At 37.8% G+C, this 13,640-nt stretch overlaps 1 protein-coding gene across 1 annotated transcript; it reads left to right on the top strand.

Annotated features, from left to right (window-relative positions):
* The first annotated feature begins 925 nt into the window (after positions 1–925).
* On the top strand, positions 926–10,323 carry LOC140238809 (polyglutamine-binding protein 1-like). Its single transcript, XM_072318711.1, has 8 exons — positions 926–987; positions 2,144–2,262; positions 2,887–3,013; positions 4,295–4,353; positions 4,905–5,029; positions 6,345–6,453; positions 7,862–7,931; positions 8,320–10,323. Exons 2-8 carry the CDS (start codon positions 2,181–2,183, stop codon positions 8,462–8,464), a joined length of 717 nt encoding a protein of 238 aa, XP_072174812.1. The 5' UTR covers positions 926–987; positions 2,144–2,180; the 3' UTR covers positions 8,465–10,323.
* The last annotated feature ends 3,317 nt before the right edge of the window (positions 10,324–13,640 follow it).

The following is a 13,640-nucleotide window of genomic DNA, read 5'->3' as shown; positions in this document are numbered from 1 at the left end:
TCATTTCATTTCATTTCATTTCATTTCATTTCATTTCATTTCATTTCATTTCTTCTTTATTCACGTTATAAAAATACAATGTAGGCCTACATGCTAAAACAAATTCAGGAGCTCAATTACACAATGAATAAGACATGTACAATCTCTAGATCAAGCAACCCATGCAGAAGCACAGATATAGATAACACATATAAAAACAGACACAGAGTCATACATCATACATAAATCTATAACCATATACAAATCTGAATAATGAAAGATAAAAAATTACAAAATGTTTGGCGCTGGGATGTTGAAGAAGGCTTCACCTCCCCCCCCCCCTTATTAAGATCATATCACCATAAAGATGCTGTTTGCCGAGTTTGGTGACAATTCGTAATAGATTTTTCAAGAAGATGCCGAAAATGTGAAAAAAAGATTGTGAAATGTAATGTTGTACCTGTTAAAGTTGTGATATCAATACTATTTGAATAGCCTACAATCCTATGACCCTCACTGAAAGGTGTTTTCCCATATTGTGAAATTTGAATTTGAATTTCTTTATTTGTATTACTCTCGTACATTTTTTTTAAAAGCAAATTGATAAATATATATATATATCTATATATCTATATATATATATATATATATATATATGATCCTTCCTCTTCTTCAGGGATGACAGTTCTGTCATCCCTGAAGAAGAGGAAGGATCCTCGAAAATTCGGATTATTCATTAAATCAAGATTGGCTATCAATGCATTCCCTGCATTCCTCTGTTGTGACTTTATTATTGCTATATATATATATATATATATATATATATATATATATATATATATATATAATATATTTCATCTCACAGTGAGTTTCGAAGTTGAGATCATTGATGGGTGAGAGGGAGAGGGAGGGAGGGAGAGAGAGAGAGAGAGAGAACAAACGTTGAGGGCACTCTTGAAAAAAAAAAAAATCTACCTACGCTTGCATTGTAATTGCTACGAATTGGATGTAAGTACGCTGATAATTACATGTCATTTACTGTGATTTTCATCGGTTTCTTTATTGGATAACTTTCCAGTAGCTTAAAATCTTCTTCCGCAAAGTATTTAGTGCTATTTAGGTAAATTAAAAAACCCAACTTTGTAGAAGAGCAATGATAATGTTATTAAGACATCATGTCAGTCCCACATGTTGAGATTGGTGTATGCATTGTTCAGACATAGGCATTCTCAAACGTCAAACGTTTACCGTCTGACCATGTTGGTACCTTCCCTTTTTATACGGGTAAGATTAGTCGAACAGGTTAACCACACTACATGTGTAATGGCTGATGAAAAAGACATTGTTGATCAGTACGCCAAGCTCTGATCACATCTGACGGTCCAAGTAGAATCTAACAGACTATTCAGTATTCTGAAAATCTGTCTTTTTCCAGGATCAGCTCTGAGAGCTCTGAGCTCAGATGTGATGAACATGCACATGCTGAAGCCAGTGAAGGACACTAAAGCATTGTTTGGTTCCTTTTTCATAAAATGTATTATGATGGTGTAGAAATTTTCGCACATTTTGTGCTACCACGTACCAGAAACTAGGTCTAACCCAAAATAAAAGCATGTGAATATTTTTGCTTGTGATATGTAACACTATTTAATGTTTTGACAGTATGGCCATATGCCCATACATGGAGTTGATAGGTAAAAATCAGATTACCAGGCCGAGCGCGAAAAAATTCTTGTGCAAAGATAACCACTTTTATAGATTGTAGAGGGTAAATTAAGTTTTCACGCAGTATGTTTAGTTCAAAGAGTATGTTTAGATTAGTAATTATTATATAGTGGTAGACACCATTCTAATTCAAATGACAAAGTACAATGTATGTAGGCCTACATAATATTTGTGTGTGTATGTATGTAACTTTGTATGAATTTTATTTGGGTAATGCATTTTTGCTTTCTATTTATCTGTATTGAAAAACAGTTTTCTGTCTTCATGACTGAACAGACAATAAGATACTCACTTCATATCATATATCATTATTAAGTGATAACCAGTAATTGTGGTTCACACAGAGAATTGGTAATTAAAGTAGGGAGGAAATTAGATATTGAATTTCCTTACTAAATTTCTATGTTAAAAATGTATTTATTGTCTCAACCTTCCCCAGAAGTCTGAAGTGTAACCCATAGTCTCAAGAGTTGAGAATGTCCCTTCCACCTGCCTTGGCTGCGCGCCTAAAGAAGAGAGGCATATTGAAAATTGATCCATCAAGTAATGTTGACAATGGTATGTACTACTCAACTTCTGATTTCAACATCTTCTGGACATGTTTCTGCTAACTATAATGGAAGCAAACTCATTTAAGTACATGGAAGTCACCGACCAAATGTTAACAAAGAGGTGTACCATTTGTGTAATGCAACTCATTGCTCCTTATCATTAGGAGAAAATCACTTAGCACCGTTTTAGTGAAACAGCAATGTCTACATCTATTGCACATGCTTCCTTTTGATGTTGTCTCGTTATAAGCGAATTTTATACCATAGACTTTAGGTGAGATAATTTTGGGACCAGAAGTTTTATTTCGTTATAACCGTGTTCATTGTAACGGGAGTGCACTGTAGCTTGTGAGTATTGAGGCCGCATTTTGTGTTTGGACATCTCACAAGCACTATTCTCTGGTCCCTGTTTGTGACTCCAGACCAGTAAGATATCACCATGCTCTTATTGAATATGACATACTGTGTTTCTGCACCTGTTATACATGTTCCCCTTTGATACTCCTAATACGAAGTGCAATTGATAGATGATGTATGTCTAAAATTGATCTAATCTGCTCTGTACCAGCAAAAGATTAAGAGTACTGAACATCTCACACACACAATCTCTGGTCCCTTTTGGTGTCTCAAGATCCTCAGGAAGAGATCATTGCTGCAGACTATTCTGGAGACATCCAGCCAGACCTGAGCAAAGAGCAGATCATCATTGACAATGACAATGTGCCACTCGGCTGGTGGAGGGTAAAGGACCCTCCAAGGTAGGTCCATGGTTTCCTTACACTTGAAAAATTAACTCTTGTCCCTCGCATGTCAAAACATCTAGATGTGAGGAATTCCTTCACCAAAGTTTTTTCAGTATCAACTGCTTTGCTGCAACGATATATTTTCTTGCAAATGATTGACAAATTGCCCTTCATTGACATAAATAAGCACTGATAATTCACTTTATCTTTTAGTGATCATGAATTCTGTAATCTCATTGGTCAATCAACCACTTAATATATCCCGTATTACGTGATATGACGTAGGACTGTATTACACAGCCAGCTGCGCGTGTACCAAAGACGCTTATAGGAAAGTGCGCGCTAATCCTGTACAAAACAGATGGACAGCGCGCGGTCCTCAAGCGTATTGCGCACATAACCTGAGACCACTAGATGCTTGATAAACAACAGCAACTTATATCTATCTGGCTACTGCACTGCAGTATCTTATGGCGTGTGTACGTGTACGTATTTGTATGCACGCATCGCATGCAGTAATCAGCTCGCGAAACGTAGGCCTAAGTCAAAATGGTCATGGCTGACAGCCGGCGATTTCAACATCATTCACGAGGGGAAATCAGTGAGAAGAAGGTTAGCACTTACACTAAAAGATAAAATCGTTACCCCCTGCTTGTTCTTACGAAATACGGGAAATATCTACGGTCTGGTGCCATATTCCATTCGACCTTCGGCCTCATGGAATATGGCACCAGACCGTAGATATTTGCCCATATTTCGTGAACAAGCAGGGGATAACTAATAGTTTCTTTTAGTAATAGCCATGATGATATTACATGTAGTATATTTTCTATGAACAAAATAATGATAAGGATGTACATGATTGTTTCATGAACTATCATACATACTATGTTTAATACTACCAAATATTTATCCACCCTTATGTGGGAACAGTCTTTTCTAATAAGGCTTCACCTTATGTGTTTTGGACCAACATAGAGTCACATAAGCAGGTTAATCTTGCTGAACGGTGACAGTGATGTGCACTGTTATCATGATTTCAGTAATGTGAATATCCCTCCGTTAGTCAGCAGACTCTATCTTTGGCAACTCTTCTGCAATTTAGAGGACTAACTGATCAGATAAACAATGTTGGCACATAAATAGCAAATAGCAAATAGGCTTTCATTTGTTTTATCATGTTATGTGAAATTGGGATGATAGTGTGAATGCACAAGTTCTGGTAAGACATGAATTATTGCATAATACAGATGTTTTGAAAAGCTGTGATTATTCAATTGGATTATCTCTTTTCAGTGGGTTCTTCTACTACTGGGACTCAAACACAGACATGGTCTCCTGGCTCCCTCCCACAGGTGTGTTCTGAGCTTCTGTCGTTGATAAATTGAAATAACAAGAACAAACCGAGAGACATTTTGTCACAGAAACTAGGGCCCTCTACCTTGGCTTTTATTGTCCATGATTATAGCAGTTATCCCTATCATGAATGGAAAGGTGACTTGAATTATGTAAAATGACATAGCACAATTAGCCTCGTGCCACTTGTAAGCCAAGTTGAAGCATATAAATGTGTGTTCAAGAATTGGCAGTATTTCAATATTGAAGAAATTAGCTATTAGTATCTAAACTGTACACACCTGGGCATGGCTCTTGGAAGAGGGTAATTAACCATGTCATGGAGAGCTCATTGTTATGAATTTCTTAGCGGATAAAAGATTAGTGTGCCTATGTATGCTCATGCAAACACACACACAATGCACTAGCACTCACAAAATTCTGTAGACAAGATGTTTAAGCACATGATATTATAAGTATTATTAAAAACAAACTTTATTAAGCTTTCTTATTTGAGTGCACATTCACCTTTACTGCTCTCATTTTCTTCTGATGTGACATCTCAAATCAGACCCCAATGCAAGCATCTCACTCTCGGCCAGTAAGCTGAGGGAGATCGAGGAGAAGAGAACACGTCTGAGAGAGGCTCAACCTAAACCACCAGGAATGGAGCCAAGCAGCGAGGCTCCTCTTCTGGTAATTTAATGCAATTCGTATTCATTTCATATCAAAGCAGAGCAATAAACAGTCTAATTAGAATACACAGTGCACTCCTGTCATGCTAACATGATTGTAACAAAATTCTCATTACAACAAAATAAAAATGTAGGTCTTAAAATTACCATCTATATTTTTTCTCATACTTTTCTGCTGTAATGAAACTATGATATTACAAAAGAATACTGCTGATCCAAAGGACAGTACTTTCTTATAACTGGAGCTGCTTGTATATGTAAGGTAGCATCTTAAAAAGCAGATTGTTTGTTCAGCAAGATGTACCCTTTCTCACTCAAATGACAATTGATGTGTGGCATAGACTGAAAAGTGCATAGTACAGTATGTAGATTATAGACATAAAATGCCAGTAAAAACAAGGAAACAAAAAAAAAATTGTATTTGCCATCATTATTTCCCCTTTTTCAGTAAAAGAGAGACAAAAATATCACATAATGCAATAATCAGAGTGAAGAAGTTTAATATGGGAAATTGTCATCATTAAATGTTGGCATGGATGCCATGTTTGGTCGAATGCTTGATAGGATTAAAGGGGAAGGCTAGTAACTGATCAGTGGGAATCAGTGGAAATGCTGGGAGATGATTGTTCCAATCCTTATGGGATTCATTCAAGAGTTCATTGTATATCTATTGTTGTGTGAAAATGTGCTTCAGAACGGTCACATATTCAAGTAATGTGCAGATTAATGCTCCGTCACTGACCAGGGACGCTAACCTGGAAGCATTAAACTGCACATTACTTGAATATGAGACCATTCTGAAGCAAATCATTTTCACACAACAATAGATATCCAATGAACTCTTGAATGAATCACATAAGGATTGGAACAATCATCTCCCAGCATTTCCACTGATTCCCACTGATCAGTTACTAGCCTTCCCCTTTAAATGCTTGGTGCAGAAATGGCATAGGTCTGGCAGCATCTACATGTACTGTATTACATTCCCGCTGCTGTGCAGTATTTCAGTGATAAGAGTTCAGGGGATGTTACAGCCATAAGATTAAAAGTAAGACAGACTTTGAATGTCACAATTCACAGACATGTGCAATCACTGAGTAGATGTGTTACAAACAAAAAAGAAAATGGATTGCTCCATTGCCCTCCTAAGATGCAACATCAAGAAAAAACAATACAAAAATGAAAGTGATTATGTCATATGGCCTTGTGGCAGTTAATCTATTATGAAACTTAATAGTCTAATGTCTTAAGATTAATATCAAACCATTCTCTGCATTCCACTGATTACTTTCTGTTATTTTTTTGTTATATTGCAGACTCCTGGTGTCGATATTGGTCCTCAAATACCATCTTCCATACCCCTCCCACCACCTCGAAAGCCACCACCGAGGTCGGCAGGTGAAAGGTCAAGGAAAGACCACAGAGGTCAGTTTAGCCGATGTCTCAGGTGTTTCAATGAGTCTATGTGCGTTGGCGCTGATACCAGTGAATAAATAGCAAAGATAAGAGAAGAGAGATGAAAACAATTGTGGTTTGAAATGGAAAGTACTGCTCATTACTCCTCTTACCCTAATATTTATATCAGAATACTCACTTAGATTTGATAATTCAAGAATGCTATCTACTGGTGTATGTACTTGGATGTCCTGTTGGGGCTACCCAGTTGGACTGAACCCCTCGTGTGTGATTTGAGTGCTGATTGGTACAGAAAACCCAATAGCATTGTACACACTGTCCAAAGTGTCAGGCACAGAAAAGGTTTAAGTGGAAAGCCACACCATGTTCAAGGTAACTTTATTTTTAAAGGTAGGAAATCCCATTTGCATGCCTTAAATGAAGAGTTGTATAAATACAGTGGTATGTTGAAGAGAGTATCATTTTAGAAACTCCCAGAAAGTATTGAAAGTGGAAGGTAACATTAAGTACATTTTTATTGACCGTTAGATTTTGAATTGAATTTTTTCGGGCTCACCGTAAATTCCAGTACATTACCAGGCTACCTTTGCAGACCCATACACTGCATGTGTGTCCATCATGTATATTTTGTGAAGAAAGTTCATCAAAACTTACAAACATTTCTATATACATTCTTGCCACACACTCTATATGTTATTACATCAGCTCTTATACTTTTAGATTTGTGTTTATAGATAAAAAATACAGAAGACTGCAACAAAAAGGCTTTAAGCGTGGCTGACACACAGAACTACTGAGTAGTTGAGTTTTGTGCATTATTCAAATTGTAGATAATTGTTGACTTCCAAATTTCTCAGCAGTGGCCTAAACAAGTCCCCTGAGGTTCATATTTAATGTTTTGCTGCATTTTGGGAGGTCTGTAAAAGGTATCCCCTACCTTTAAGAGATGAATGAGAACACATTCTTAAAGGTTTCATGAGAATTGGACATAGAATAGAGAAGTTTTTCAAAGTTACATGTTTTTACCAAAACAAGTTGGAAGTGATGACGATGCTATAACCTAAAAAATTTCCCTCTACAGATATTACATGACCGTGTATCAAATTCAAGATTTTTGGTCAATGAATTAGCAACTACAGCCTCTTTCCCCCTCAAATTCATCATTGCTAGGTTGATACAAGACTACAATGATTTGAATAGTGTAGGCCTACAGAGTACATCTTGTTGCTTTTTAGTTCATATCACAGAGAGAAATACTTGTATTGTGAAAATAGACTTATCAAATACAGGGTTGCAAGAGCCAAGTTCAAGGTAAAAGCTCATTGACTTAGAATGTTATTTGTTCATTTACAACTATTGATGAATAGAAGAAAGAAGAAAAGGTTGTTATTTCTCCAATCTATTTCTTTCTACCCAGGATCTAGGAGGAGACAGAAGGAAGATGAGCTGGATCCGATGGATCCTTCTGCCTACTCAGACACACCAAGGTCTGTCATTTCTTCCTTCTCTCTCAGTTATTCCTCAAGATAGATCTTTGTTTTTTTGTTTGTTTGTTTTTGTGCTAGGTGCTCTAAAAAAAATGTGATAATTGATATCGGTGTTCTCTATTTGCTTTGTGCAATTGGAGACAAAACAGTATGCAGGATTGTTGCATATGTCTCAGGAGTACTCTGAGTATTAAGAGCTTTTGCCTTTTTACCTCAGATGTTATGTTGGACTCTTGCTCTCTACATGAATAGAGAATTGTTTTAATCGGTTGTAAAAATGGCACCTTCCATTCTTTACTCTTCTTCCATGCCTCTTTTGGGACAGTGATACATGCATTTAATGTTGTAGAATGTAGAGTTTTATTCATTTGGTTTCTTTGCCTTCCAGGGGTTCATGGAGCAGTGGTCTGCCTACACATAATGAGGCCAAGACTGGTGTGGATGTGACGGCCAATGGACCCCTCTACCAGATGAGGCCTTATCCCAGCCCTGGGGCGGTCCTTAGGGCCAACAAGGGAGGTGCAGATTCCTGAGCATCCTAGCAGCAGTGGCTCATCTGATGTCTGGTGGTCTCGTGATCCTTCGATGTGAAATCCCTGCCCCACGTCAAGGAGTAATCATCTCATTGTGTTCAGACTGTTTGAAATGAATGAGACGGTCCTTACCATACAATGGTGTGTGGAGCACTAGATCGTATTTAACATCTTGGACTGAACTGGTACTGGAATCTGAGCAAGGGCATGGCAATGATACCAACACAAAGCTACAGCTCAAGCAACTGTGGCATAGTAAAATATTGTATAGTGTTGATATTTTCTTAAATTTTGAACAAGTGAATTCACACTACATTTATACCTTATTAGTGTTGATATCAAAAACATGGAAAACTAACCATACTTTACCATGCATGAAACATCGAGCAGTGGAAGTTTCCGCAATTACATGTACTTTGTATGATGTCTAAATTGTAACGCGTATGTGCAGAGATGTGAATGGTCTCTTGACTTGGTGGACAAAAGAGAATACACCGTACCACAAATTATTTGGACAGGAACTTTGCTTGCACTCTCTACTCATGTTAAATTTCATGTTTTAAGGAGAGCTTACCAGTCTTGCTTTCTCCTCTGATTATATTTCATTATCATACTGATAAGAAGAAATAAATGGAAAACTATTTTATTTGTTTGTGATCACTGAACTGTGAACGTCTCATGCAATAATAGTTCCCTGTCACTCTCTGAATCTTAAGTGAAAATATAACCATAATACACTCAGTGATTGACCAGTGATTTTAATTAGTGTGCACATTTCTGAGAGATATTCGGTACAAATAATCTCAAATTGAATCATTCTCTCGTTTTCAATGTGAGAACATATTGAAATGTTAATAGAAATATTCATTATTACAGGAGTCAACATGACTAGAATTAATGCTGTTATGAATGTGAAACTTTTGCTCTCACACTGTCTGTTGTTTCCACTTCACACTGTTGAATTGGAAAATGCTTCAGGGATTGCGTAAACTATTTTTTTTTTTTTTTTATGGGGGGGGGGGGGTCCCACATTATTGTTGTTTTATCATTGTGAACCAAACATGAGCTTGCCATGATTTTGACCAGAGCAAGTATATTTTAATAGTTTAGCAGAGACTTATATGTTTTTATCTTTGTTAGAGTGTTTTGAACAGAGCAGTACTCTTGGAGGTTGATTGCACCTATATCTTTTGTGTTGGACTAACTTTTCATAATGCTAAGATTGATAATGTTCTGTGTGGGTAACATTTTTGTTTTAAGCTCAAAATAATACCAGCTTTGCTTAGAACCACAAACGATTTAAGAGTACGCCACTGTTGAATTATCCATTGGCTAATAAGCAGGGATAATTCTAAATACAATGTATCATACTAGCCAGAACTGAAAGTTTACATGCAGTTTTTCCGTTTATTATGTCAGGCATACCTTGTATTTGAGCTGTACCAAGAGGCATTCAAGAGACATAGATGTGCATAAAAGTGTCGCTTGATACTGTAAATGTACCATGTGTAAATAATATCTGCAGGATGTTGATGTCGATGTCGTGGATGTAAATAAATTTGCTTTTCTACAAAAGTTCATAGCCTGCATTTTGTTTTGCCATTGCTCAGGGAGTGACATTCTAGTATTTTATTGTGGAAAAAAAAAATTAGCGGAATCGTGCTATTCATGTAGCATACCTTTCCAGAGAAATCCAACTCCACATAACCTACCCTGATGCCGGTGTTTCTGACAGCTGTAAAGTTACTACAGTGAACTCGCGTTATAGAGAAATCCTCGGGACCCACCGGCAGTTTTCTTTCGTTATACAGTGTATCAAAATTTTGTTATAACTGAACAAATAAACAACAAAAAGCATATAGCAGACCATGTTGCGGCCTGAATTTTTACTTCGTTGTTACCAGAATTTTGTTATAACCATGTATAATAGGAGTACACTGTAGTGGGTAGATAATTCTTACTAAAGCCCTGTGTAAGGTACACTACAAGTAACTGTATTTGCATACAATCTACTGTTCACATTGAAGGTCGTGTATTTGTAGGGACTGCACTGATGAACGCACATGTAGGTTCCGACAAGGGTGGTGATTTTAATGTTTATGTGTAGGCCCTACATCTACATGTATGTACGAATGTTCATGTGGTTGTTCTTGAGAGAAAATTGTGAAATGTGTGTGTATTTATGTGAGAGGGGACAGTGTGTGCACAACTTCGCAGACTGCATCATCCTTTGAAGGCATAGTGATAGTCTTATATAGACAAATAACAGATCAGTACGTTATGTTCCAAGACATCTTAGAGATAAGTAACATGAGAAACATAAAGTTTGAATTACAGCAAAGCCATGATCGCATAAGTCATCGTTGTGCGTGCACGTGTGAAAATACTATACATGTACCGGTAGTTTGTGTTTCTGCAGTACATTACTAGTCCTAATATAAGGTAAAGTCAACCTTGTCTATGTTGAATCCCAAGGAATCGGAGAAAATTTCGACTTACACAGTGAATGGTAATTATTGATTGAAAGTGATACATAATTACGTTTATTCTAGGTAGAATTTTCTTTGACTTTGCAATTTTTTTGAAACTGTCTACTTGGGCGAAGTTGACCATACGTCTAATGACTACGAGTGAACTATTTATACCTCGACCTGATCATGCTTTATATCCAGAAACACAAAAATTGAGAAGGGAATGAGATACATAGCCGGAACACGAGAAGCAAGGATGACACAGTGAGGTAGAAATAGAGGAATAGTTCTAGAGGAGGAGGAGGAGGAGGAGGAAGAAGAGAAGTACTAGTGAAATACGCCATGTGTCTGTACATGCAGCAGTGCGTACGATAAGAGATCGGCTTTTATCAGGTACACTTTAACAGCCTCTCAGCTAGTTGTTTGTGTGTGTGCGTGTGTTTGTGTGTGTGTGTTTTGTAGTATACTTTATGAGCCATCATCCTCAAATTACCGAGGTTTATTTACTTGCATCAACAAAAGCGCATTTAATTGAAAATGGTTTATACCTGTTTAAGTAGCATATATTATGCACAGTAAGGAGTGTAATTCTTTGAGAGAGAGAGAGAGAGAGGAGGAAAGAAGGGAGAGAGGGAGGGATGGATAGAGAGGGAGAGAGGGGGAGAGATGGCTGGAGACATGGAGACAAAGAACTTTTCTCAAGTTCATATTAATTGTAACAAACTGCGGGGTAATGAGTAAAGTCGATTTTCGGGTCACTATTGATTGGTGTACTTTTCCATGTACAACTCAAGACGGAAGTTTATAACAATGACTTTGATTGATCGCATTTACAAGACCTACATCCTTTTGAGCATCTCCGGTTGGCAGACCTTGGCCTTATATATTAGTACCGTTGTCATTTAACAGTTACGATGAAGGTTTTTATCTCGAGGTAGCATTTATATTTCTGGTTGGTGGTTTACGATAACATCGCGAGGCATTTGGTTCTGAAATCGCATAACCCTTTTGGCACGTTTGTTCGCTGAAAAGATAGAGAGGAAAACATGAATGTGAACAGTCATCTTGTGATCTGCTTAATGGCGACTTTGTTCCAGGGAACGGGTAAGTAGGCATCCCTGTCATTAGTAAGATGGGATAGTAGAGATCAAGCTAAACTTTAGTGTGCATTTGAGTTCGCAGTAACATCGCAGCATATCCATCACGCAGACTATGGTGCCGTCTATGATCCGTTAATCAGTTGCACTCGCGAGCATGTGGACATTTCAACTATACCTTTCTCTCACCGCGATTTTCTTTTCAGGTTTATCCTGCACTCGAAATACATTTAGTGTTTAGGCTTATTCTATCACAGTGCAATGCCATTGTCACTCCTTGTTATACATGAAGAGAAGGTGTCCGCTGGGATGAAGACAAAATTGGCCAATTGAAGTATCAGCCCGACGTCATTATGAAGTTAATTGTACGTCAATGAAGACAATTATTTATGCATCTAATGGCAAATTCACCCATATCACCTGTGAAAGTCTCACACTTCTATACTTTCCTCATAATGACTGGAGTTTCATTCTATATGGTGGTGAAGCGACGTTTCATTGTCATTCTTGAAATGTCATCTTAACACGCATGTAGTCGCAACTCTGACAGAAGGCGTCATTATCAAAGAAAGCTTTGAGGAAACTTGCATTGGGGTCAAATTTTGTAGAAGAAACATTGTTGGATTTAAATGTAACTCCATAGCCTAGCTATGCAGGGCAAATCTCTTGGTGGCATTTTATAAAGTTTTATGATGATGATATTGCTTCACCTAGTCTTAATATACTCTGCAGTGGAAGCGCTCTTCTCTCATCGCACTTCGCCGTTATACAGCCTCGCACTCGATATGGGAACCCTTGGATTGATAATGGAGAGGGACGTAATGGGTAAAAGACCTAGTCCAAACATTGGGTAGGATTCGAACTCAAGACCTCCTTTTTACACTTATTCACGATCTCACGTCTATACGAGTCGAGCAGCCTAATGGCTCTACTGCGCAATGCTAGCGCAGTTGTTTCTCTTGTAATCCTAAACTGCAGTATCTTGTCTGATTGTAACGCAGCATCATCAGTCGTTCTGGACGGGTCAATTGACGTGGTGCCGTTCCCGAATGCCGGGACTGGTCTACAGGGTGGGGCTGGTGTACAGGTGGATGTGTCCGTGAACTTGAAGGCCCGGGATACCCTGTCTGACGTCAGCTTCAGCCTAGTTTGCTCCAACGCCGAGGTGAATAGGGCCTAACAGCTAGAGAAATCATTCATCCAGACTCATGTATGTTGGCCTACCGCAAAGGCCTAACTACACTTGACACCGGTGTCTTCTTGGAATAAATAAGGATGCTCCTTTTATTCAATTTGATAAAACACAAGCAAATCGGAAGAGTTCCCTTGCCTGTTGTAGTTACACCTGTAAAGGTACTTGCCTTCATAATTATGCCAAACAGCACTGGGGTCCCATAATTATGATATACAAGGTCTTGTTATAGCGTAAAAGGCTGACGAAGAAATTAATCGTTACATGATAAGTGTTACATTGGTTTTAAAAGCATGTAAGAAAGAAAATGGCAGGGAGATTTGGCAGCAAAATCAAATATAGTTTTCGTTTCTTGTTAGCTAAACTGCGAGTGCATTCAAATAAAGTTCGATATACGTACTGATCTAGGGCTATTT

This window comes from Diadema setosum, chromosome 2, assembly GCF_964275005.1.
Source record: "Diadema setosum chromosome 2, eeDiaSeto1, whole genome shotgun sequence".
NCBI classification, from domain to species: Eukaryota; Metazoa; Echinodermata; class Echinoidea; order Diadematoida; family Diadematidae; genus Diadema; species Diadema setosum.
This window is presented reverse-complemented; position numbering and strand designations above follow the sequence as displayed.

Excerpts from the sequence above, each read along its gene's own strand:
- LOC140238809 (XM_072318711.1), top strand. The coding sequence starts at position 2,181 with ATGTCCCTTCCACCTGCCTTGGCTGCGCGCCTAAAGAAGAGAGGCATA. Across the intron at positions 3,014-4,294 it reads AGGGTAAAGGACCCTCCAAG|TGGGTTCTTCTACTACTGGG; the intron begins GTAGGTCCATGG and ends ATCTCTTTTCAG. Across the intron at positions 5,030-6,344 it reads GCAGCGAGGCTCCTCTTCTG|ACTCCTGGTGTCGATATTGG; the intron begins GTAATTTAATGC and ends GTTATATTGCAG.